Genomic DNA, 26,988 nt, shown 5'->3' on the forward strand with positions numbered 1-26,988 from the left:
CTCTGCTACATACAGACAAACACACACACACAACTCTGCTACATACAGACAAACACATACAACTCTGCTACATACAGACAAACACATACAACTCTGCTACATACAGACAAACACATACAACTCTGCTACATACAGACAAACACATACAACTCTGGTACATACAGACAAACACACACAACTCTGCTACATACAGACAAACACATACAACTCTGCTACATACAGACAAACACATACAACTCTGCTACATACAGACAAACACATACAACTCTGCTACATACAGACAAATACACACAACTCTGCTGCTCTGTGGGGCCTGCACCCGCGGCTCGGCGGGTACAGCACCCGCGGCATCGGCGGGGGGGGGGGATTGGCAGGGCATACATCTGGGGGGTTAGAAGCAGCTCACCGGGGCCCATAATGGGGAGGCGGGGAGGGAGGGCATTTACCCGATTAGGTCACGGTGGAGATGGGGCCCACACAGCGCCGGACAGAAGCTCGCCTCCTTCATCTGTGGGACTGAGAAGGCGGTAGCTCCGCCCACAGATGAAATTCAAAACAGGATGTCTGCGCGCCTTAAAGTGACGGCGCCGCAGATTGCTGCCGAGGACTGCGGTCCCCGGAACTCGGCCGGGGGCAGCAGAACTATAAAGGGGAGTGGGCCCCGGCCAAGGGACAGGAGAACTGACGAAGCCGAGTGGGCCCCCCCGGCTCTCCAGGGCCCCGGCATTTGCCCATAGACAGGTAGGAGCCCTGTCTGCGAGCCAGATACGGCCATCAAAAGAGCCATATCTGGCTCGCGAGCCATAGGTTCCCGACCCCTGCTGTATGATATATACCGTATTTTTCGCTTTATAAGACGCACCTGATTATAAGACGCACCCCCAAATTTGGTGAAGGAAAAGAGAATTTTTTTTTTTTAATGTTAAATGGGGTCCATCTTATAATGCCAGTGTCCCTCTAACAAATCATATAGGGTATATGTCCCTCATAGCCCCCCATCCTAAAATTAGCCCCCTTAATCTGGATATGGCCCCCTTATATTGAATATAGCCCCCTTGTGATGGCACACGTTCCCCTGTGCTGCCTATGGTCCCCTATGGATTGCACACGTTCCCGTGTTAGATAACGCCCCCATGCTGCTGCCCATGGCCCCTATAGATCGCACAAGTCCCCCTGTGTTAGATATCGCCCCCATAGTGCTGCCCATGGCTCCTATATAGATCGCACAAGTCCCCCTGTGTTAGATATCTCCCCCATAGTGCTGCCCATGGTCCCTATAGATCGCACAAGTCCCCCTGTGTTAGATATCGCCCCCATAGTGCTGCCCATGGCCCCTATATAGATCGCACAAGTCCCCCTGTGTTAGATATCTCCCCCATAGTGCTGCCCATGGCCCCTATATAGATCGCACAAGTCCCCCTGTGTCAGATATCGCCCCCATAGTGCTGCCCATGGCCCCTATAGATCGCACAAGTCCCCCTGTGTCAGATATCGCCCCCATAGTGCTGCCCATGGCCCCTATAGATCGCACAAGTCCCACTGTGTTAGATATGGCCCCTAGGCTGCTGCCCAAAGTAAAATAAAACCCTCTTTCCTTACCTCCTCCAGCGCTGAGCTCCCTCCTGTCTGGCTCCGTGCTTCTGTTCTTCCACTTCCTGGTTCTCAGTGCGGTCATGTGATCGGCACAGCAGCCTGAGCTCTCTGCCTGCCTGATCACAGTGGAAGCAGGGACACGGGGAGAAACGCTGCAGGGGTAAGTAAAGCTTTTTTATTTTAGAATGAGCAGCAGCCTGGGGGCCAAATCTAACACAGGGGTGGGCATGTGCGATCACACTGGGACGCAGGCTCATATAATATGCACCGCTCACCAGCCCCTCACTGCGTGCGATTTCAGCACCATTGGAGATGGACAGCGGCTGTGCATATTATATGAGCGGGTGCAGGAGATCAAAGGCTGCAGCCCGCAGCGTTCCCCTGTGCTCCAGAGCTGCTGCCCCCACCTCCCCTGGACGCTGCAGTGTACATATATATATACACACACCCCCCCCCGTATATCCGGCGTATAAGACGACCCCCCACTGTAGCCATTATTTTAAGGGGGTAAAAAGTCGTCTTATACGCCAGTATATACGGTACTTGAAGGGTAAAATGAATAGATGCTAAATCATGTCAGGGTATCTTGAAAGATATGTGAATATGAGTTAGCAACATGTCTGAATAAATTTGTCCTGTTTAGCTAATAAAAGGTAGACAATTTTTCATTTATCATAAATCCTATTCTGGATTTGACTTCTTCGACGAATATGCAATAGTTTGTTTCACCACCAGAGACAAGAAAGGAGTCAAAATTGTGTTTGAGTGAGGTCTGGCACATTGTAATGTAGGAGGGCAACTCAGGAATTGCATTGTAATATGACATTAAAGAGAGTTTTTATATTACCATAAAATCTAGACCAAAAGCTGGTTAGTTTAGGGCATATCCACCAGTCTATCTGGTATGAGGAATAAGGGCTCGCATTGTGGTGAGTGGCAAGCTGACATAAGGAGACGTTTAAGCCATGCAGTGCTTCTCTGGGTAATTAAATATGCATATTGTCTCTTCAGAGAATCAAACGTCTTTCAGACCTTTTGCTTTGAACTGATGAGAGGCAATACCCCCAAATATGTGTCTGCAAATAGAGTGTCTCATTTGGCTTTTATCTTAAGCTATATAGCAAGGGTCGATATTAACTTAGGAGTACTACGTCGAATATGTGGCACTAGAGTTAAAGTTCTCTTCCTCTCTGAAGAGAGATTGCATACATCAGGTTTTGGGTGGCCTCTAAAACAAGAGGAGGAGTAGCCTGGCATACATCAGTTAAATAAGTATTGAAACATGTCACCAATTTTCTAAGTAAATATATTTCTAAAAATGCTATTAACATGAATTTCCCACCAGATGTCGGGAACAACCACTTACTTTTCTACAACCACTTACATGCAGGATATCTGTTTTTTAAAGGATAGTACTTATGTTCTGACCACTTTTGACGACCTCAAGTGGACTAATGTAATGCTCACCGCTGGGAGTGGACCCACTGGACCACAGGGGAGACCCAGACTTACCTTTTAGTGGGAGAGGCTCAAATTAGTGCCTCCTGTAAGGCTGTATGCCAAGTGACACTCCCAGGGCAGTAACCGGGACTGTGGCAGCTCAACAGTGCAGGGAGACAGCAGGACAGTTGGACACAGTCATTGACAAGACTGACACTGGCAGGACAAACAGGACAGAACACAAGGCACGTCTAAATGAGGAAAGGCTGGACAGGCAGGTGCAGAAAAGGAACTTCCGGTATGGGTCATCAGGCTCAGGTCACCAGGTATGGGACATCAGGCAGAAGACATCGGATATAGGTGCAGCCAGGACAGGATATATGTAGGATCTCCAGTCATCAGGCTGCAGTTCATCTAGCACGGAACTCCGGTCATCAGGGTCCAAGTCATCAGACATGGATCACCAGGCACGGGACATCAGACACAGGACATTGGACACAAGTGCAGCCAGAATCACTGAGGCAGAGAGGATGACAGGTGCAGGCGGGTAGGGACACAGGTGCAGGACAAAGGGTGGTACAAGGGAACAGACAAGACAGGTCCAGGTAAACAGACAGGACAAACATGGCAGACCAGTACTGGTAACATGCAGGACTAGTACTGGAGGCTGGGAGACCAGGATCTGAATCCTCATGCATTGCTTTGGCCCCTACCATCAGGGAATGGAGCCTTAAGTACCTGATGCCTCCCATTGATAGGTTGGGAACACCTTAGTAACGTACGCATGCTTCCCCTTAAAAGGACAGGAAGCATGCATGTGCACCCCCCTAGGCTGGAGGCTATGAAACTCCACTAAGCATGACAGGGTCTGGGACCTAGGCAGGATTTGAGGACCAACACACAGATGGGCATCCATGGGGTCAAATCGAGGACCACACTACACGTGGATGGCAATGGAGAGATGGAGAGGACCACGCAACAAATGGGTGACCATGGGGGCGAGGACCACGTAACAGGAGAATGGCCATTCAAGGGTTTAGAGGACCACGCTACATGTGGTCAGCCATGCAGGTAAGAAGACTGCGCAGGATGGCCATGCAGAAAAGAGGAGGGAGCAGGGACATGGAGCTAGGACACTAGCACACTAGAGAAGCCGGAACACTAGGAACTCTGGCACACTAGAGAAGCCGGTGCTAAAACTAATTATATGACTTTTCTTCCTTGTGACATTGCTGATTTATATTCATGTATTCTGCACATTTTGGCAATAACCACAATTGAGTCTTAGTACTTTTGTATTATATTATTGTACTTAGTACTCTATTGATTTGCAACAGATTATTTTATCTGCAACAGATTTTTTATTGAGCCTCAATGGGGTCTACATTTTCTCCATCTTTGGTTGTACTGTGTGTAACATGGTGGGAACAACATTTTAATTTTTTAGTTTTTCATCCCTTTTATAATTCTATATTTTGGTACAGTCGTTTCATTGACAACTGATTAATTATATGGTGTATCAGTGGGACAACTGATTTAACTGCTACTGATTTTGTAAATTATATTAATGACAATTTGTCAACCTCTTGCATGGCTTTTTTTATTTGTTTTTCTGTGGGCAGATACTAAAAATAATGAAATACCGTAATTTCCATCATACACCGTGTGCAGAATTATTAGGCAAGTTGTATTTTAGAGGATTTTTTTTATTATTGATCAGCAACTATGTTCTCAATCAACCCAAAAGACTTATAAATATCAAAGCTTAATATTTTTGGAAGCAGGAGTGGTTTTTTTTTTAGATTTGGCTATCTTAGGAGGATATCTGTTTGTGCAGGTAAATATTACTGTGCAGAATTATTAGGCAACTTAATAAAATATAAAAAAAAATTCCATCTCACTTGTTTATTTTCACCAGGTAAACCAATATAACTGCACAAAGTTTGGAAATAAACATTTCTGACATGCAAAAACAAAACCCCAAAAATTAGTGACCAATATAGCCACTTTTCTATATGATGACACTGAACAGCCAACCATCCATAGATTCTGTCAGTTGCTTGATCTGTTTACGATCAACATTACGTGCAGCAGCCACCACAGCCTCCCAGACACTGTTCCAAGAGGTGTACTATTTTCCCTCCCTGTAGATCTCAGATTTTATGAGAGACCACAGGTTCTCTATGGGGTTCAGATCAGATGAACAAGGGGGCCATGTTATTATTTTTTATCTTTTGGACCTTTACTGGCCAGCCACGCTGTGGAGTAGTTGGATGCATGTGATGCAGCATTGTCCTGCATGAAAATAATGTTTTTCTTGAACGATACCGACTTCTTCCTGTACCACTGCTTGAAGAAGTTGTCTTCCAGAAACTGGCAGTAGATCTGGGAGTTGAGCTTAACTCCATCCTCAACCCGAAAAGGTCCCACAAATTCATCTTTGATGATATCAGCCCATACTAGTACCCCACCTCCACCTTGCTGGCGTCTGAGTCAGAGTGGAGCTCTGCCTTTTACTGATCCAGCCTATGGCCCATCCATCTGGCCCATCAAGAGTCACTCTCATTTCATCAGTCCATAAAACCTTTGAAAAATCAGTCTAAGGCTATGTGCGCACTAGGCCGTTTTACCCGCGGATTTACCCACAGATTTGCTGCGGAAATTTCTTGAGAAATGTCTGCAATCTTTGTGCAGACATTTCCCAGCAAATACTATGAGAAAAAAAATAGCTGTGCGCACGCTGCAGATTTTTCTCAAGAAATTTCCTTGAGACGATTTTCTTGAGAAAATTTCTTGAGAAAATGAGCATGTCAATTCTTTTCCGCAGGTACCTGCGGATTTCTGCAGTACAGCCTGCAAAATCCGCAGGGAACAACCTGCAGAAAATTGCGGCAAATTCGCGGCTAATCCGCAGCAATTCCGTATGCGGATTGACCGCGGATTTGGTGCGGATTTTTTCCGGAGGTCCGGAAATCTTCCACTCCCAGAAGTTTCTAAAGAAATTTTCATGAGAAACTTCTCATTTCTAGTGCGCACAAAGCCTTAAGATATTTCTTGGCTCAGTCTTGACGTTTTATCTTATGTTTCTTGTTCAAAGGTGGTCGTTTTTCAGCCTTCCTTACCTTGGCCATGTCCCTGAGTATAGCACACCTTGTGCTTTTTGATACCCCAGTAACGTTGCAGCTCTGAAATATGGCCAAACTGGTGGCAAATGGCATCTTGTGAGCTTCACGCTTGATTTTCCTCAATTAATGGGCAGTTATTTTGCGCCTTTTTTGCCCAACAATGCTTCTTGCGACCCTGTTGGCTATTTGCCATGAAACGCTTGATTGTTCGGTGATCACGCTTCAAAAGTTTGGCAATTTCAAGACTGCTGCATCCCTCTGCAAGACATCTCAGAATTTTGGACTTTTCAGAGCTCGTCAAATCTCTTTTCTGACCCATTTTGCCAAAGGAAAGGAAGTTGCCTAATAATTAAGCACACCTTATATAGGGTGTTGATGTCATTACACCACACCCCTCCTCATTACAGAGATGCACATCACTTGATTTACTTAATTGGTAGTTGGCTCTCAAGCCTATACAGCTTGGAGTAGGACAACAGTATAAAAAGTATCATGTGATCAAAATACTCATTTGCATAATAATTCTGCACACAGTGTATATCGAAAAACCACAATCGTTGCTGCTAATAGTTACTGTCCAAAATGGACCAATTATGCTATACTCTTTCAAGAATTTGGTAGAGCCAAAAGAGCATGTTCTACTCCTCAACTTTTTAATGAACAATATCAGATGAACAATGTCCACTAGGCTAAAACACAGGGATTTATAATAAATCCATTTTCAAAAATGCCATGAAAAAGCCACGGGGAAGACTATTCTCCTTACGGAGACCTGACAAACCAGTCTGGCTGCCAGTGAGGGGTCTTATAGCTGCAAAGCCCCTCTGGGAATTTATTCAAATTGTCTCTCCAAGAAGGAGACAAACTCTAGCACCACCTATTGGAAGTAGCAATCCTAAAAGTCAAAAGTGGCCTTTTAAACAAGATTTTCATATGCCTTAGGATTTAAACCAGATCAAAACCCCAATGAAAAAGCCAAAATGTTTACATGGAAATCTTTGATACACTATACCAGTCATGGCGAACCTTTTACAGGCCGAGTGCCCAAACTGTTGCCCTAAACCCATTTTTTTTCCCAAAGTGCCAACCAATCTTAATATGTAAATAATTGATTTTAACCTTACCTTTGCCGTCTTCTCTTCTCTTCAGCAGGGGGCATCACGCTCATGCCTGCTTACCACACATTGAAGCTGAGCCCCTGCCCTTTCCAGACACAGCAGTTGGATTGATCTTTCTGGAAAAAATTGCAGCATATTAGTCAGAGATTTTAGCATGGAATGCAATCAGATGTCACTCTGTAATCCACATCTACATTTCAAAGTCTGAATATCTTGAAATCCCATAAAGATGTACGAGTTGCTCCCCTCCCCTTTCATTGTGTAGTTCTGTCCCCCCTTCCTGGCCACTTCCTGGTAAACATGTCCCCCATCCTGATATATATTTCCTACATTCTGGTATATTTGTCCACATCATGGCCCCATCCTGGTAAATGTACCCCATCCCAGCATATTCCCCATCCTGGTAAATGTACCCCATTCCTGGTAAATGTACTTCATCATTGTAAATGTACCCCATCCTGGCATGTTCCCCCATGCTGTTAAATGACCCCATCCTGGTAAATGTACCTCATCCAGGCATGTTCCCTTATCCTGGTAAATGTCCCCTTTCCTGGTAAATGTACCCCATCCTTGTAAATTTTGAACAAAGAGGGAAGAAGAGATATGGCACCAAAATTAATTGCAAAAGTATTAAATTTTATTCACATAAAATAGATGAAGATACAACTTTTTTTCATAAGAATAAATAGTACAGTATCAAATTAGAACACAAATTGGAAAGAATGAGGCAACCCAGGGATGAGGATGCAAGTATAGGTAGAACACAGAAATGGGGGGGGGGGGGGAGGGGTATGAAGTCCTACTCATTGCAAGTAACGAAACCCTGGGGGGGTGGTATATAACTGGAGTGTATTGGTCCAAAAATTGGACCCCAGCCCCCCAAGGTAGTAAAAAGACCAAATGACCCTCCACAGGAGATGTATGGTCAAAGATTGAAGTGCATGACCAAAAAACAGGTAGGCAAAGGTAGTTAGAAAAAGTATAAAGAAATAATCTCCACCAGAGTAGTCGTGGGGCAATAAAGAGGAGGCTGAAGTATTGTGTGTAATAAATTCTAGTCGTGAAGCCGAGAGGTGCCAGTTAGCACAGAAACGGCTATTAAAGATTACACAATACACACACACAATCAGGTCCTTTATGCCCGGGCTAGTCGTGGAGCTGGAGAGGAAGGGAAATGCACAAACACAATCAGAGCATAAATGCCCTGACTAGTCGTGGAGGTGGAGAAGAAGGGAAGGAATGTGAAAGGTCCCGTAAAAGGGCACAGAGAAGGCAGATAAAAACAGTTAGAGGAGTGTGCAGCCCAGCTCAAGAAGTGGACTAGTCATGTGGCAGAGAGAGGAAGCAAGTGGATACAGAGCAGGGAGAGTAAACGTGGGGCCGGGCGGTGCAGTACAGCACAATGACGGCCAGAGTCAAAGAGGGAGAGAGAGGAAAAGCGAGTCTCTAGACCCACAATGGTTATGTGAGTCAGAGGGGAGTAGGAAAGAGGAAAAGTGAGACAAATGAAGACTACCTGTACAAGTGGAGGGGGGTCGCGGCAGGAGGACGAACCCAACAGCTGTTTCGCCTAAGCGCTTTTTCGAGGGAAGTGGAGGAGAGAGTGGGGCTGGCCGCTATATACAGGGGCAGCACAGTTGTTTTCAATCAAATAAAGATGGTGTCCGAAGAATGCGCATGCGCCGGAAGTCGAGGCCAGCGGGCGGAGCGAGCCGAGACCGCCGAGGGTAGTGCGCATGCGCGGGAGAACGGACGTCTCCATGACTCCCACGCATGCGCACAAGACGGCCGCGGCCAAGCAACGCCGCGTCAGCAGTCAACGGACCGGCAGATGCGCAGGGACACCAAGTATGAGTGGAACAATGAAAAGGTAACAGGACAAAAATATTAGTAACATTTGGAATCGGTAATGCAAAACAATACATAGGGGAATGAACGGCATAATAAATGGACAGCATGGACACATCAGGAGACGAGGCGTCAACAGGGTATGTGAACTGGTGGTTATAAGATGCCGGTATACTTCAATCCAGACAGACCATGCCATCCAAGTTATCCACCGATGGAAGGGGAATAAAGAAGAAATAAAGGAAATGGAAATCCCCACAAAACTGAAACCTATATAAGGAAACCAAACACAGAGATAAAAGAAACAAAATGAATAAAAATACAAAACAACAAGAGATTAAAAACAATGTAAAAACATTTTGTGTTCATTTAAGTGGTACCCCCTAGGGGTCCCGCATGCGGACCAAAGCACAAAAAAGTGGTCCATATCCAAATATGAACCGGTAAGGGGGCCAAAGGACCATATAAAAAAAGGGGGTCCGAAGGGAGACACCAAATGCCAAAGGTGGAGGGGGCGGGATCTCTACAAAAATGGGGAATAACTAACGGTCTCGTTGAGACCGTTGGGGACCAAGGTATCAAGGGAGACAATCCACTTCGACTCCCGCTGAGCGAGAGTCTTCCGTAGATTGCCTCCCCGGATACCCGCGTGGATAATGTCTATGCCACGTACACTCAGGAGCCTTGCGTCACAACCGTGGAATTTACGGAAGTGGCGGGGAAGGGTTTTGAGAAGAGAGACATCCTCCACGGAGATAGCGGCAGTTATATCCCTGACGTGCTCCCTAACTCTCACGCGCAACTCGCGTGAGGTGAGACCAATGTAGATTAGGGAGCACGGGCAGGTCGCATAGTATACCACGTGTGTGGAAGCACACGTGATACGTTCGTCAATGGAGTAGGTTCTCTTCCCCTTGGAACAAGCAAAGGAAGAAATCCGTAAGATGTTGGGGCATGCCACGCAGTGGCCACATGGGTAGCAACCACGAATCGGGCCACCAGAGCCAAATGGATTGAGGCGGGGGGGGATGTAATGGCTATTAACGAGAAGATCCCCGAGGTTCCTTGCCCTCCTGGCTGTCATGAGGGGTCTCGAGGGCAGGACATCGGCCAAAGTAGGGTCCGTAAGCAGGACAGGCCAATGCCTATCGAGAATCCCCCTCATTGCGTCCCACTGATGGTTATAAGTACCAATAAACCTGATGTGAGTGTCCATGGTCGGCCGACGTGGTCGGTAACAAAGCAACTGGTCCCTCGAGGTGTTTTTGGCGCGGAGGTAACCTCTTTTTATACATCTGTTGCTGTACCCCCGCTCCCTAAACCTGCATCGGAGATCGGACGACTGGGATTCGAAGTTGGAAGTAGTAGAGCACACCCGCTTCATCCTCAAAAACTGTCCGGTCGGGATGGCACGTATGGTGGAGGGAGTGTGGCCGGAGGATGCCAAAAGAAGAGCATTGACGGACGTGTCCTTACGGAAAACGTCCGTCTGAATGCCCCCCTGAGGATCCACCGAAATTCCAATATCCAAAAAATCCAAGTTTGTCCGACTATACCTATAAGTTAACTTGATGTTAAAGGAATTCCTGTTAAGGCCACACATGAAAGACTCGAGTTGCTCGACGGTGCCCTGCCACAAAATAAAGATATCATCAATATAACGCAGCCAGCACTGCACATGGGCGCTAGCCTGCGGGAAACCGTCGCCAAACACCAACCTCTCCCAGAAACCCAGGAAGAGGTTGGCGTAGGCCGGCGCGCAGGCCGCGCCCATCGCAGTGCCCCGCTGCTGCAGATAGAATACATCTTTAAAAACAAAAAAATTATGGGTCAGGGCAAAGTCAAGCAACTCGAGCAAAAGGTCCACCAAGGTGCCATCGAGACCGGAGGTTGAGAGGTAGAAGCGGGCAGCCTCCAGACCGTCCTTATGTCCGATGCAGGTGTAGAGAGACTCCACGTCGGCACTGACCAGGAGCATACTATCATCCACAAAGATGCCATCAAGATGCCGCAGGACGTCCGTAGTGTCTTTGACATAGGAGGGGAGACACTCAACTAGAGGTTTTAAATAAAAATCAATAAACTTACAAATGGGTTCACAAACCCCTCCTATGCCTGACACTATCGGGCGTCCTGGGGGGTTGAGGGCATCTTTGTGGATTTTGGGTAAAAGGTAAAAAGTGGGAACGCGAGGACAGCCAGTGAGCAGGCCCTCGAACATCTTCTCGTCAATAGTTCCCCGGTTGTGGGCATCCTTGTAAATGTACCCCATCCTGATAAATGTCACCCTTCCTGCTAAATGTTCCCCATCCTGGCGTTTTTCCTCATCCTGGCATGTTCATGTACCCCCATCCTGGCATGTTTCCCTTATCCTTTCATGTTTCCCCCCATTCTGGTAACTGTATCCCCCCATCCTGGTAAATGTATCCCTCATACTGGTAAATGTACCCCTTCCTGGCATGTTTCCTTTCCTGCTAAATGTACCCCATCCTGGCATGTTTTCCCCCATCCTTGCAGTCATGTTTCCACCCATGCTTGCAGTCATGTTTCCCCCATTCTTGCAGCCATGTTTCCCCATCCTTGCATGTTTCCCCCATCCTTGCAGCCATGTTTCCCCCATCTTTGCATGTTTCTCTCCCTCTTTGCACGTTTCCCCCATCTTTGCATGTTTCCCCCATCCTCGCAGCCATGTTTGCCCCATGCTCTCCATGTTTTCCCCATGCTCTGTATGCCCCGTGCTCTCCATGTTTTCCCCGTGCTCTGTATGCCCCGTGCTCTCCATGTTTGCCCCATGCTCTCCATGTTTGCCCCGTGCTCTGTTTGCCCCGTGCTCTGTTTGCCCCGTGCTCTGTTTGCCCCGTGCTCTGTTTGCCCCGTGCTCTGTTTGCCCCGTGCTCTGTATGCCCCGTGCTCAGTATGCCCCGTGCTCAGTATGCCCCGTACTCTGTATGCCCCGTGCTCTGCATGCCCTGTGCTCTGATGCCCATGCTCTGTATGCCCCGTGCTCTGTTTACCCCGTGCTCCCATGTTTACCCTGTGCTCCCATGTCTGCCCCGTGCTCTGTATGCCCTGTGCTCTGATGCCCATGCTCTGTATGCCTCGTGCTCTGTATGCCCCGTGCTCTGTATGCCCCGTGCTTCCATGTTTGCCCTGTGCTCCCATGTTTGCCCCATGCTCTGTATGCCCCGTGCTCTCTGTATGCCCCGTGCTCTGTTTTCCCCATACTCTGTATATGCCCCGTGCTCTGTTTGCCCCATGCTCCCATGTTTTCCCCGTGCTCTGTTTGCCCCGTGCTCCCATGTTTGCCCCGTGCTCCCATGTTTGCCCTGTGCTCCCATGTTTGCCCCATGCTCTGTATGCCCTGTGCTCTCTGTATGCCCTGTGCTCTGTTTTCCCCATACTCTGTTTGTATATGCCCCGTGCTCTGTTTGCACCTTGCTCCCATGTTTTCCCCGTGCTCCCATGTTTGCCCCGTGCTCTGTATGCCCCGTGCTCTGATGCCCCGTGCTCTGTTTGTATATGCCCCGTGCTCCCATGTTTGCCCCGTGCTCCCATGTTTGCCCCGTGCTCCCATGTTTGCCCCGTGCTCTGTATGCTCCGTGCTCTGATGCCCCGTGCTCTGTTTGTATATGCCCCGTGCTCCCATGTTTGCCCCGTGCTCCCATGTTTGCCCCGTGCTCCCATGTTTGCCCTGTGCTCCCATGTTTGCCCTGTGCTCCCATGTTTGCCCTGTGCTCCCATGTTTGCCCTGTGCTCCCATGTTTGACCCGTGCTCTGTGCTTGCCCCGTGCTCTGTGTTTGCCCCGTGCTCTGATGCCCCGTGCTCTGTTTGCCCCGTGCTACCATGTTTGCCCCGTGCTACCATGTTTGCCCCGCGCTCCCATGTTTGCCCTGTGCTGGCTCTGTCCTCCCACACCTTGGCACAGCCGCGCACACAGCTTAAAAAAAAAAAATCTCACCTTCTAGCACCGCTCCTCCGCTGCACGCCACTGGGTCCTCAGTCACTTCAGTTCCCGCGTGGCCACAAGACTCCGGCGCCGCCTACTAACGCTCCTCCGTCTCCTAGGCAACAGGCCTGCAGCCCAGAAGAGGAGGCGTGTCAGAGCGAGGAGAAATGTCTCCTCTGCTAAACACCACTTTGAACTGCTGGCGCAATTACTCCGGCAGTTCAAAGTGGCTGATTATGGCGACATTGCGCGTGCCAGCACAAAAGGCTCTGCATGCCCTGTCTGGCACGCGTGCCATAGGTTCGCCATAACTGCACTATACTGTTGTAGCCAATTCCAGAAAGAAACACAGTCATTCTTCTGTGCCATTTTTTTCTACTAATTACAATTTACTATTCAATGCGATTAAAGAAATCATCTCAAGTTACTGAACAATTTTATATCAGGTTGTTCTCTAAATACTATTTTACTCGGGTATTAAATATCTTCCACTAAAAAGATCAGCCTCTAGGTGATCTCCTTTCCCCGCCTAGTTTGTTTTGTCTGGATTCTCTTTCAAATAAAACTTGGTTAGTTCAGAAAGTCTTCTTCAAATGTACTGGAGCCAAGTGTAATATATGTCAGGAAAAACAGCAATTTCCTTTTCTTTGCTCATCTCTACTCGTCTCTAGTTAGGACTAAGGGGTACTTTGCACGCTGCGTCATCGCTAGCCGATGCTTGCGATGCCGAGCGAGATAGTACCCGCCCCCGTCACACATGCGATATCTTGTGATAGCTGCTGTAGTGAACATTATCGCTACGGCAGCTTCACACGCACTTACCTGCCCTGTGACGTCGCTCTGGCCGGCGACCCGCCTCCTTCCTAAGGGGGTGGTCGTGCGGCATCACAGCGACGTCACACGGCAGGGGGCCAATAGAAGCGGAGGGGCGGAGATGAGCGGGACGTAAACATCCCACCCACCTCCTTCCTTCTTCATAGCCGGCGGAGGCAGGTAAGGAGATGTTCCTCGCTCCTGCCGGTACACACACAGTGATGTGTGCTGCCGCAGGAACGAGGAACAACATCATATCTCCTATTGGTGCGACATTATGAAAATGACCGACACTACACAGATCACCGATTTACGATGCTTTTGCGATCGTTTATCGGTGCATCTAGGCTTTTCCGTTGCGAAGTCGTTACCAGCGCCGGATGTGCGTCACTTTCAATTTGACCCCGACAAGATCGCAGTAGCGATGTCGCAGCGTGCAAAGTAACCCTAAAGGCCCGGTCACACACAGAGATAAATCTGCGGCAGATCTGTGGTTGCAGTGAAATTGTGGAAATCAGTGCCAGGTTTGTGGCTGTGTACAAATGGAACAATATGTCCATGATTTCACTGCAACCACAGATCTGTCAAAGATTTATCTTTGTGTGTGACGGGGCTTTAAGACTACTATTCGGTTGAATCGCATCAACAGACTTGCCACTACCTTGTTCTTGTATTTTTAATAGATAAATAAAGTATGATTTTTAATTTTCTAAAATATTTTTTGCCACTCATGTCTCTTAACTATATTTTTTTTGTTATTTTTCACTGAGGGTTGCTTTCTAATTACTAATAGATCTCAACTGGTGTCATGACTTTCCATGGCTTTTTGCGCCTCTTTCTTCATGTGTTCAATTCTTTTTCCCTGTTTAATTTCTCATTATTGCACATGACTTAATTTATGGACATCTATGGTTTGATTTGATTTGCCATGAGGATTTAATGGGTTGTTAACAAAATCTGGTGAGGTCAATAGCACCTTTAGAAATAGATTTACTTAGAAAATTGGTGACATGGTCTATACTTATTTCATCTGCTGCAAAGAGAGTAATCTGGGTAGGTATCAAATAAAACTTCTTAAGGCTATGTGCGCACTAGAAAGTGCCTTTTTCTTAAGAGAAAAACGGACCCTCTTAAAGAATCCTGCACCCGCGGTAAAAACCGCAACGAAATCCACATGCGGTTTTACCATGGTTTGCCACGTATTTGCTGCAGAATTACTGAGGATTTTCTGCAAGTTGGTCCCTGCGGATTTTTACCATTATCTATGGCAAAAACCGCAGGTACCTGCGGAAAAGAAGTGACATGCCCATTAATTCCGCAGCGGAAAATCCACGGGTAAATCCGTGGGTATAAAAAAAACGCAGTTTGCACACTGCATTTTTTAAAACCCATAGGATTTGCTGGGGAATGACTGCAGCAATGTTAGACACATTTTCGCAGCAAATCCGCGGCAAAATCTGCGGTAAGTCCGTAGCATGTGCACAGGGCTTTAGGTTTTTGAAGATCGACTTTAGAGAGGTCATGTTAATTGACCATATTTATTTATTTGCCACATTTCCTTGAACTCTGTATGGTCCCACTCCCTGCTACTCCCTTGATCCTCTCTCAATCACACACATACAGTTAGGTCCAGAAATATTTGGACAGTGACACAATTTTCGCGAATTGGGCTCTGTATGCCACCACATTGGATTTGAAATGAAACCTCTACAACAGAATTCAAGTGCAGATTGTAACGTTTAATTTGAAGGTTTGAACAAAAATATCTGATAGAAATTGTAGGAATTGTACACATTTCTTTACAAACACTCCACATTTTAGGAGGTCAAAAGTAATTGGACAAATAAATCAAACCCAAAAAAAATATTTTTATTTTCAATATTTTGTTGCGAATCCTTTGGAGGCAATCACTGCCTTAAGTCTGGAACCCATGGACATCACCAAACGCTGGGTTTCCTCCTTCTTAATGCTTTGCCAGGCCTTTACAGCCGCAGCCTTCAGGTCTTGCTTGTTTGTGGGTCTTTCCGTCTTAAGTCTGGATTTGAGCAAGTGAAATGCATGCTCAATTGGGTTAAGATCTGGTGATTGACTTGGCCATTGCAGAATGTTCCACTTTTTTGCACTCATGAACTCCTGGGTAGCTTTGGCTGTATGTTTGGGGTCATTGTCCATCTGTACTATGAAGCGCCGTCCGATCCACTTTGCGGGATTTGGCTGAATCTGGGCTGAAAGTATATCCCGGTACACTTCAGAATTCATCCGGCTACTCTTGTCTGCTGTTATGTCATCAATAAACACAAGTGACCCAGTGCCATTGAAAGCCATGCATGCCCATGCCATCACGTTGCCTCCACCATGTTTTACAGAGGATGTGGTGTGCCTTGGATCATGTGCCGTTCCCTTTCTTCTCCAAACTTTTTTCTTCCCATCATTCTGGTACAGGTTGATCTTGGTCTCATCTGTCCATAGAATACTTTTCCAGAACTGAGCTGGCTTCATGAGGTGTTTTTCAGCAAATTTAACTCTGGCCTGTCTATTTTTGGAATTGATGAATGGTTTGCGTCTAGATGTGAACCCTTTGTATTTACTTTCATGAAGTCTTCTCTTTACTGTTGACTTAGAGACAGATACACCTACTTCACTGAGAGTGTTCTGGACTTCAGTTGATGTTGTGAACGGGTTCTTCTTCACCAAAGAAAGCATGCGGCGATCATCCACCACTGTTGTCATCCGTGGACGCCCAGGCCTTTTTGAGACCCAAGCTCACCAGTCAATTCCTTTTTTCTCAGAATGTACCCGACTGTGGATTTTGCTACTCCAAGCATGTCTGCTATCTCTCTGATGGATTTTTTCTTTTTTTTCAGCCTCAGGATGTTCTGCTTCACCTCAATTGAGAGTTCCTTAGACCGCATGTTGTCTGGTCACAGCAACAGCTTCCAAATGCAAAACCACACACCTGTAATCAACCCCAGACCTTTTAACTACTTCATTGATTACAGGTTAACGAGGGAGACGCCTTCAGAGTTAATTGCAGCCCTTAGAGTCCTTTGTCCAATTACTTTTGGTCCCTTGAAAAAGAGGAGGCTATGCATTACAGAGCTATGATTCCTAAACCCTTTCTCCGATTTGGATGTGAAAACTCTCATATTGCAGCTGGGAGTGTGCACTTTCAGCCCATATTATATATATAATTGTATTTCTGAACATGTTTTTGTAAACAGCTAAAATAACAAAACTTGTGTCACTGTCCAAATATTTCTGGACCTAACTGTATACATGCTAATTGTGAAACTTTAAGCTAGGCTACAGAAGACAAATGAAGCCTGAGGCACGGGAGTGGGAAATTCATGTTTTTCTGGAAGTCAACTCTCTTTTGCATAAAAGTTGTGGCCCACTTATTTAATTGGAGGAAACTTTTACATTTTCTTATTGAAAGGATTTAAATTAATTTAAAAGGAATTAATAATAAAGTTAATAACTTTGGTATTCCACTGTTTTCCTTTGCATTACATTTATTTTACATTAACTGGTCTACTTGCATCTCAGCCAGATGCCCCCCTGGCACATACTACCATGGTCATATGGATCAATGTCAACCGTGCCCCCAAGGTACCTACCAAGAAAAAGAAGGACAATTGTTATGTAACCTGTGCCCTGGAGCTGAAGCTACATGTCCACCAGGAGCTACCAGTATATTGGCTTGTGGAGGTAAGATTAAAGATATTGTTATATGAATGATCAAATCCCATCAAATTCAATGGTTACTATATTTAAGCCATTATTTTCCAATTAAACATAACGGGGCATTTTAATCAAGCTAAATGCTGTCGGAATTATGGTGTAATTTGCATGAAAAACATTTTTTATGATTTGAACCATATTTATTATGTTTATACACTTTATGCACATTGTCCAACAAGTGGTATGATCTCACTGAAAAGGGGCATGATTTGTCAGAAAAGGGAAAATGTGAGTCTGTGCATCTAAATTTTGCAACAAATTTTTGGCACAAAATAAATCAACTAAAAGGTGATATAAAAATAGATTAGACAGCCTGCAAATACTTAGGATTTATCAAACATCATGAAACTCTATGTTAAATCTCTTTTACGACTGTCTAGTCAAAGGTTGCACGATGTATGAATTACACAGTAGTGGTAAAGTGGTAATCCCTAATATGTTATGTCACATGACACTAATATTATTTTGCATTCGTAAACAAGAGTTACTCATTCCTATAAATGTTTTCTTCATTACACGGTATATGCACAGTTTATAAAGGGGTTGTCTAGCTAGAAAAAGTTGTTTTAATGTGTGTAAAATAGGATGTTTTCTAATATACTTTAATTAGGAAAGTCAGCCCATTATCAAGATATCACGGCCTCAGGTCCCAGGTCGGATCAACTCTACTTCTGGCATAGTTTCGACATAATATTGAAATGAAAAATGCAGCCAATCTTTTATCAATTTGTTACCACTGGATTTGTTCATGATACTCTCTTGGTATAATATGGTTAAAATGGAAACTGTACTACTAAATTCTACAGGCCCAAAGCTCTTAAATAAATAGGGTGCATATGTAGACATACAGGAGCCAATTCATTAAGATGCTTTCATCAGAAATCTGGCATAAACACTTTAATAAGTCGCAATATTATTTGTGCAATTTGCAATATTGACACTTGTGCCATTTACATGCTAGTCCTGGCCAGCTACGCCAATATGGCTGGCAAACATTTCTGGCAGTAACACACACTTGGTATCAGAAGCGTCTGATTCATAAAGCAACGCATGTCGCTTAATGAATCAGCTCAGTGTACTCCAGCGTGCACTTTATTAAAACTGGCATGAATTATGTCAATGCTAATGAATCACTCAGAGTGTCTTTATATACGCAGTGGTGTGGAAAAGTGCTTGCCCCTTCCTAATTTTTTATTCTTTTATATGTTTGCAAAACATAAATGTTTCAGACAACAAAACAAATTGAAATATTAGACAAAAATAACACAAGTAAACATAAAATGCAGTTTAGAAATGAAAGTCTTTATTATTAACCCCTCAAGGGCGAAGCTAATTTTGTACTTAATGACCAGGCCATTTTTTGCAATTCTGACCAGTATCACATTCACAGGTTATAACTAGAGATGAGCGAACCGTCCGCGGTTCGGCTCGAGTTCGGTTCGCCGAACGGAGGTCTCGTTCAAGTTCGGTTCGGTGAACGTTCGACGAACCACTCGAACCGCATAGGAAACAATGGCAGGCAATCACAAACACATAAAAACACCTAGAAAACACCCTCAAAGGTGTCCAAAAGGTGACAAACAACTCACAACACAACACAAACACATGGGAAAGTGACAAGGACATATACTCATGCGAAAACAAAAGAGCTGGACAAGGAAAAAGAGGAGGAGACACAGATATAGGCATGGCACACCCTTCTAAAATCATGTAAAACACCGCAAGGTGACTCCAAGCGGAGTCTCGCTTTTTTCCAAAAATTGGGCCACACAGACACTCACCCCTTCAGTGGCAGCACTTGTGCCCCAGTTGTACACTTCACAGCTAGATTTGCATCAAGCACATTCAAAAATACGCCATACTTAACCGTCCCCAGGATGACACCGGGGTAGGTAGCAAAGTCTTTCCTGATCCCAGTTTTGTTCATCTTGGATCATTTTTAAAAACAATGTAAGCAAGGGTTACTCCAAGCGGAGTCTCCCTTTTTTTCCAAAAATTGGGCCCCACACACACCCACCCATTCAGTGGCAGCACTTGTGCCCCAGTTGTACACTTCACAGCTAGATTTGCATCAAGCACATTCAAAAATACGCCATACTTAACCGTTCCCAGGATGACCCCGGGGTAGGTAGCAAAGTCTTTGCTGAACCATGACTTGTTCATCTTGGCTCCTTTTAAAAAACACAGCAAGCAAGGGTTACGCCAAGCGGAGTCTCCCTTTTTTCCAAAAATTGGGCCACACAGACACCCACCCCTTCAGTGGCAGCACTTGTGCCCTAGTTGCAAACAGGATGTTTTGATTTGCATCAAGCACATTCCAAATCCACAAGCATTTACTCTCCCCAGGATGACACAGGGGTAGTAAATTCCTTGTGGATCCATGACTTGTTCATTTTGATGAACGTTAGTCTGTCCACATTGTCACTGGACAGACGCGTGCGCTTATCTGTCAGCACACACCCAGCAGCACTGAAGACACGTTCAGAGACAACGCTGGCAGCTGGACACGACAAAATCTCCAAGGCGTAAGTGGAGAGCTCTGGCCATTTTTCAAGATTTGAAGCCCAAAATGAGCAAGGCTCCATTTGCAAAGTCATGGCATCGATGTTCATTTGGAGATACTCCTGTATCATCCTCTCCAGCCGTTGACTATGTGTCAGACTTGTTGTCTCTGGTGGCCTTGCAAAGGAGGGTCTAAAAAAATAATGAAAAGATTCAATAAAATTGCTGTTACCAGCACCAGTTACGGTGCTACTGGTACGGGTAGACTGTTGAAGATGACGAGACCGTCCCATGTTTGTCAAGTTACAACTGGGAGATTCACTCCCTGCACCTGCACGGTTGTTTGGCGGAAAAGCCGAGCTAAGATCGAGTAACGTCTTCTGCTGATACTCCTGCATACGTGCGTCCCTTTTTATGGCTGGAATTATGTCACAAAATTTTGACTTGTATCTGGGATCTAATAGTGTGGCAAGCCAGTAGTCATCATCACTTCTAATTTTGACAATACGAGGGTCATGTTGGAGGTAATGCAGCAAGAAGGCACTCATGTGTCTTGCGCAGCCATGCGGACCAAGTCCACGCTGTGTTTGTGGCATAGAGGTGCTAACCAATCTTTCTTCCTCTGACATCTCCCCCCAACCTCTTTCAACTGAAATTTGACCAAGGTCTCCCTCATCCGCTGAGTCTTCCATATCCATGGACAGTTCGTCCTCCATTTCTTCATGTTTTCCTGCACCTTCCTCAACATTTCGTCTGCTACCATGCGCCCTTGTTGATCCCTGTCCCTCATGGTCCCATGCCTGCCGCGTTGGTGATGATGAACGTCTGGACCTTGGTGATGTTGTTGTGTCTTGCGCATATGAATCCTCCTGTAGTTCCTCCCCTTCCTGTTGTCCCACCCCTGACTCTGAATAGTGTTTAGCGTGTGCTCCAGCATGTAAATGACTGGAATTGTCATGCTGATAATGGCATTGTCAGCGCTAAACATATTCGTCGCCATGTCGAAACTGTGCAGAAGGGTGCATAGGTCCTTGATCTGAGACCACTCCATCAGGGTGATCTGCCCCACCTCTGCATCTCGTTGGCCCAGGCTATATGTCATGACGTATTGCACCAGGGCTGCCACAGTCACTGTAACATGTGGAGAGTCGAATTCCAGCGTGTTGCCACATCGCATTTCAGGCGATGAACCGGCAGGCCGAAAGACTTCTGGAGCGATCCAAGTCGCTCAGCAGTGGTGGTTGAACGGCGGAAGTGAGCAGACAGTTTTCGTGCCCTGTTCAGAATGCCATCTAGGCCGGGATAGTGTGTTAAAAATTGCTGGACAACAAGGTTCAACACGTGAGCCATACAAGGCACGTGTGTCACCTTGCCCAGGCGAAGGCCCGCACCCAGGTTTGCAGCATTGTCGCACACGGCCTTACCAGGCTGCAGGTTGAGTGGAGACAACCATTTATTAAACTCAGTCTCCAGAGCTGCCCACAACTCAGCCGCTGTGTGACTCCTATTTCCAAGACATGTCAAGCTAAAGACCACCTGATGCCGTTGCGCTCTGCTGCCAGCATAGTAATGAGGGGTGCGTGATTCCTACTGCGCAGTGAGAACGCTGGTGGCCTGGCAGGCTTGGGGCGGAGGTGGAGGACCCAGATGAGGTGGAGGAGGCAGAAGCAGTGGCGGAACTTGGACAGACAGAGGATTGACACACAAGTCGTGGGGACGGCAAGACTTGTGCAGCAGACCCTTCACCTTCCATCACCATAGTTACCCAGTGCCCAGTCAGCGACATGTAACGTCCCTGTCCATGCTTACTGGTCTAAGTATCGGTGGTGAAATGCACCCGTTCACACATAGAGTTTCTCAAGGAAGCGGTGATGTTGTGTGCGACATGCTGGTGTAGCGCAGGCACACCTTTCTTAGAGAAGTAGTGGCGACTGGGCATCTGGTACTGGGGCACAGCGACAGACATAAGATCTCTAAAATCTTGTGTGTCCACCAGGCGGAAAGGCAGCATTTCGGTAGCCAAGAGCTCACAGAGGGATAAAGTCAACCTCTTAGCTTTGTCATGGGTCGCAGGAAATGGTCTTTTATTTGTCCACATCTGAGGGACAGAGATCTGGCTGCTGTGTGTAGACGGTGTTGAGTAGGGTGTCCCTGGAAAAATGCAGCTTTGTGAGGAAAGTGCAGGCGTAGACATGATGTTGCCTTCATCCAACGTTGGTGCTATCGATGTCTGAGAGAGCTGTACACACGCACTTGTTTCCCCTTCCAAACCAACTGACGACCTACCAAGCAAACTGCCTGCTGCGGTTACAGTGGTGGAAGTTGTGAATGGAAAACCAGGTGTGACAGCTGTCCCCACAGTCCTAGAAGATGAAGAGCACGCGGATGCACTGGAAGGGGCAGGCGGTGGATGGTTCTCTCCGCTAGGCCGCATTGCAGCACGGTGAGCTTCCCACTGGGACATATGATATTTATTCATGTGACGATTCATGGAAGAAGTTGTCAAACTGCTGAGGTTTTGCCCTCTACTAACAGAATCACGACAAATTTTACAGATCACATAATTTGGGTGATCTTTTGCTATGTCAAAAAAGGACCAGGCTAGGCAAGGCTTAGAGAGCATGCGACCTGCTGATCCACCCCGACTAGTGCTCAGAGGCAGAGTGGTGGCTGAGGATGCAGTTGTAGACGTGCTACCAGTGCTCCGACTCTGTCCAGGAAGGCGCAAGGTAACTTCATCGTCGGTTGCATCCTCCTCCACCGTCTCTGTTGACCTCCTCGAGTGCCTGACTGTGGGTTGACAGTAGGTGGGATCTAGAACTTCCTCATCAATTGTTGTGTTTGCACTCCCCTCACCCTCAGACCGAGCCTCTTCTTGCCCTGACAGAATATTTAAGTTGTCATCCCAATCTGGTATCTGCGTCTCATCGTCATCAGTATGTTCCTCATTGTCTATAACAACAGGTGTTACAGTTTGTGAAAAAGGGTCAACATTATGCTCAGAAACTTTGTCCTCATGGCCTGAATCAGAGTCACAAAGGTTCTGGGCATCACTGCAGACCATTTCCTGGTCTGTACTCACTGTAGCTTGGGAGCAGACTTCTGATTCCCAGGCTATAGTGTGACTGAACAGCTCTGCAGACTCAGCCATCTCAGTTCCAACATACTGTGCAGGGCTGATGGAGACTTCAGAGCTGGGAGAAAGCAAGTGTGATTGGGATGACAACTCAGAGGACTGGTGTTTTTTGGATGCGGTAGTTGAGGTGGCGGAGAGGGCACTTGTTGGACCACTTGAGATCCATTCAAGCATTTTCTTTTTTTGGCCATCATCTACCTTTGTTCCAGTTGTTCGTGTCCGTAAAAAAGGGAGCACATCGGATTGTCCACGGTAAGTAGTAGACATCTTACTTTTGCTGGAAGATGGTCTATCTTCAGCAGATGTTAATGGAGCTTTGCCACCTTCCCCACGGACAAACCCTTTTTTTCCTTTTCCAACACACCTCTTCCCCTTTCCACCAGCATCTGTCCTTTTGCCACTCATTTTGATTGCGACAACTTTGTGCACTTAAAATGTGGTAGTAAAAATTGAGAGGTGGTGTAGATTTCAGCGGTGGTCTAGCTTTATTAACAGCAGAATAAACAACAATAATTATCCCTGACAATGCAACTACGGCCCTTAAACTGGCAGCATAGTTTGCTAGTATAATGGCTTAGTAACAATGAGTTTGAGTGTGCAATGCAGTGGTGCTGCAAATAGCTTTGCACCAGTGAGACACTAATGGAAGTCCAACAGCCACTTTTAGGATGCCACTAAGTTTACTCAGTGTTTGCTAGTATAATGGCTTAGTAACAATGAGTTTGAGTGTGCAATGCAGAGGTGCTGCACATAGATTTGCACCAGTGGGACACTAATGGAAGTCCAACAGCCACTTTTAGGATGCCACTAAGTTTACTCAGTGTTTGCTAGTATAATGGCTTAGTAACAATGAGCTTGAGTGTGCAAAGGGCAGGAGGGTACAGTGGCAGGGTTGTGGGTCTGGGTACAGGAAAGGAAGCCTCCCTTTCTATCCCTCCTAATGGGGAAATGCAGCAAGGAAATCCCTGACCTTAGCTACACAGACGCTGTCATCTTGTGTAGCTGTTAAAATATGTTTTCACAGACCTGACTGTCACCTATGGTTCTGACCCTGCTGGTATTAGCCCTTACAAGGACTAATAGAAACTTCTATCCTTATTCTGTATAGCGCTATGTATAGAGCGTACACAGCAGTATCAGAGACAGGAGCTACGCCAGCGGTGACTGACACCCAGACGCAGAAGGCAGATAATGGCGTGCTGGAGGAAAATGTCCGTTTTTATAATGCAGGGACATGTGACATGGACATCCTATCACACATGCCGTTGCTTCTCTGGCTAATAGTCCACTTAGCTGTGTGTGTGTCTGGGATTGGCTGACATGCTGGCCCGCCCCACTACACGCGCGCGCTTAGGGAAGGAAGACAAGGAAAAAAAAAAATGGCGATCGCCATTATCCAAACAGCAGTGATCTGAGTGCGCTGTTCCCGCACACTATACGCTGAAATGTCATAATAGTGTGAGTCACAGAGTGACTTACACTATTACAGCGGAAAGCCAGCTAGTAATTAGCTTGTCTTTTTGCTGCTAGAACCGTTCTCGAATGTAACTAGAACTATCGAGCTTTAGCAAAAAGCTCGAGTTCTAGTTCGATCGAGAACAGCCCCCAAAATCACTCGAACCGCGAACTGGATAACCATGAACCATGAACCGCGAACCGCGCTCAACTCTAGTTATAACTCTGGAACACTTCAATAGATCCCGGTGATTCTGAGATTGGTTTTTCATGACATATTGTAGTTCATGATAGTTATAACTTTAGGATGCTATATTTTGCTTTTATTTGTGAAAAAATTGGAAATTTGATTAACATTTTGAAAATTTCGCAATTTTCAAACTTTTAATTTGTATGCCCTTAAACCAGAGAGTTACGGTATGTTACACAAAAATGTTAATAAATAACATTTCCCACATGACTTCTTTACATCAGTGCAATTTTTGATACAAAATTTTATGGAGTTAGGTAGTTAAAGGGGTCAAAGTTCATCAGCAATATCCTATTTTTTCAACAAAATTTACAAAACCATTTTTTAAGGACCACATCACATTTGAAGGGACTTCGAGGGGCCTAGGTGACACCATTATTTTAAAAACTGCACCCCTCAAAGTTATAAAATCCACATTCAAGACGTTTATTAGCCCTTTAGGTGCTTCACAGAAACTAAAGTGATTGGGAATGGAAAAAAAACAAAAATGATCATTTTACATAAAAATGTTGCTCTTGGACAGGGGTCGCAAACACGCGGGCCGCGGGCCGCATGCGGCCCCTCAGGGTAGTTTGTGCGGCCCCAGGCCCGTGCCCCTGTTCACTATCGCGGCAGGTGCAGGGGCCGCAGCCACTGTCTGCGCGTTATGTCAGATGAATATGTTGCTGGCGCTGCGCTCTCGCGCCGGCAATACAATCATCTCACATAAATCACTGACAATAACACTGCACCTGCCGCGATAGTGAACAGGGGAACGGTCCTGGGGGCCGCACGAAGCCGAGATGAGGCAGCGGAGGGAACGCGGGACAGGTGAGAAGAATGGTGTGTGTGTGTGTTAGTGATGTGTCAGTCGCGAACGATCTGACACAAAGATCCGGCTCCCTGCTGTAAACGAGAGGAGCCGGATCACCAGGGTGAGCTACTGAAATCACTAAACGGCTCTTTTCGCCGTCAAAACCCCGCCCACCCGCGGCTAAACCCGCCTACTCAGCAATCTAATTGGCCGCTTGTAAGTGGGCGGGGCTTGGCCGCGGGTGGGCGGGGCTTTTTTCGGCATTACTATAATCTTAAATATGTGTTCACCTGCGGTGAACACATATTTAATAAGGAGCCGAGATCGATCTGAAAGAGTTGGCTCTTTTTGGTGAACGGAGCCATGGGAACCGGATCACCAAAAGAGCCAGACTTCCCATCACTAGTGTGTGTGTGTGTGTGTGTGTTGGACGTTAACCCCATAGCGACCTATGACGTACTGGGTACGTTATGGCTCCCTGGTACTTTAGGACCCATGACGTACCTAGTACGTCATGGCGACATCGCAGCCCCGGTGGCTGCGATCGCTGCAAATACCTTAGATTCGGGGAGGAGGGAACCTCAGGAGGGGTGGTGTCTCCTCCCCGGAACTACGGAGGCTGTGATTGGCTGACGAACGCCGCTCAGTTAATGACAGCCACTAATGTTTCAGCCATTGAAAATCACTGAAACATTGAAATCCAGCCAAGATCAGGGCATCTGTAGCCCTGATCATTGGCTGGAGCTGGGTGACCTGTGTTTCACCCGCCCTCAGCTCTGATTGGAGAGACCGGCCTTGTGACTGATCTCTCCAATCACTGTGGATCTGGGGCCGGAGACCGCCCCCTCAGCTTCACTCCGGCGTCTGTGGAAGGTGAGGGAGCTGCTGACTCATTACTACAGGATGGGGACAAAGTGCGCACATTACTATGGGATGGGGATAAGGCTGCGGACATTACTATAGGATTGGGACATTACAAGGATGGGCACAATACTATTGGATGGGGACATTATTACTATAGTATGGGGACATTACTATAGGATAGGGACTAGGATTGGCACATTACTATAGGATAGGGACTAGGATGGGCACATTACTATAGGATAGAGACTAGGATGTGCACATGACTATAGAATGGGGACAAGGCTATGCACAGTACTATAGGATGGGGACATTACTACAGGATGGGGACAAGGTGGGCACATTACTGTAGGATGGAAACATTAC

General features: G+C 46.4%; 1 protein-coding gene across 3 annotated transcripts in view; it reads left to right on the top strand.

Moving 5' to 3' along the window:
* Positions 1-26,988, top strand: part of SCUBE3 (signal peptide, CUB domain and EGF like domain containing 3) — a 1,252,506-nt gene that overhangs the window by 784,332 nt on the left and 441,186 nt on the right. For all 3 annotated transcript variants that reach the window (XM_075335886.1, XM_075335887.1, XM_075335888.1), the window contains one exon: positions 17,431-17,592. In XM_075335886.1, coding sequence (XP_075192001.1) covers positions 17,431-17,592 — 162 coding nt within the window. The remainder of the gene's footprint in view (positions 1-17,430; positions 17,593-26,988) is intronic.

This window comes from Anomaloglossus baeobatrachus, chromosome 2 (assembly GCF_048569485.1).
Source record: "Anomaloglossus baeobatrachus isolate aAnoBae1 chromosome 2, aAnoBae1.hap1, whole genome shotgun sequence".
In the NCBI taxonomy this organism is placed as follows: domain Eukaryota; kingdom Metazoa; phylum Chordata; class Amphibia; order Anura; family Aromobatidae; genus Anomaloglossus; species Anomaloglossus baeobatrachus.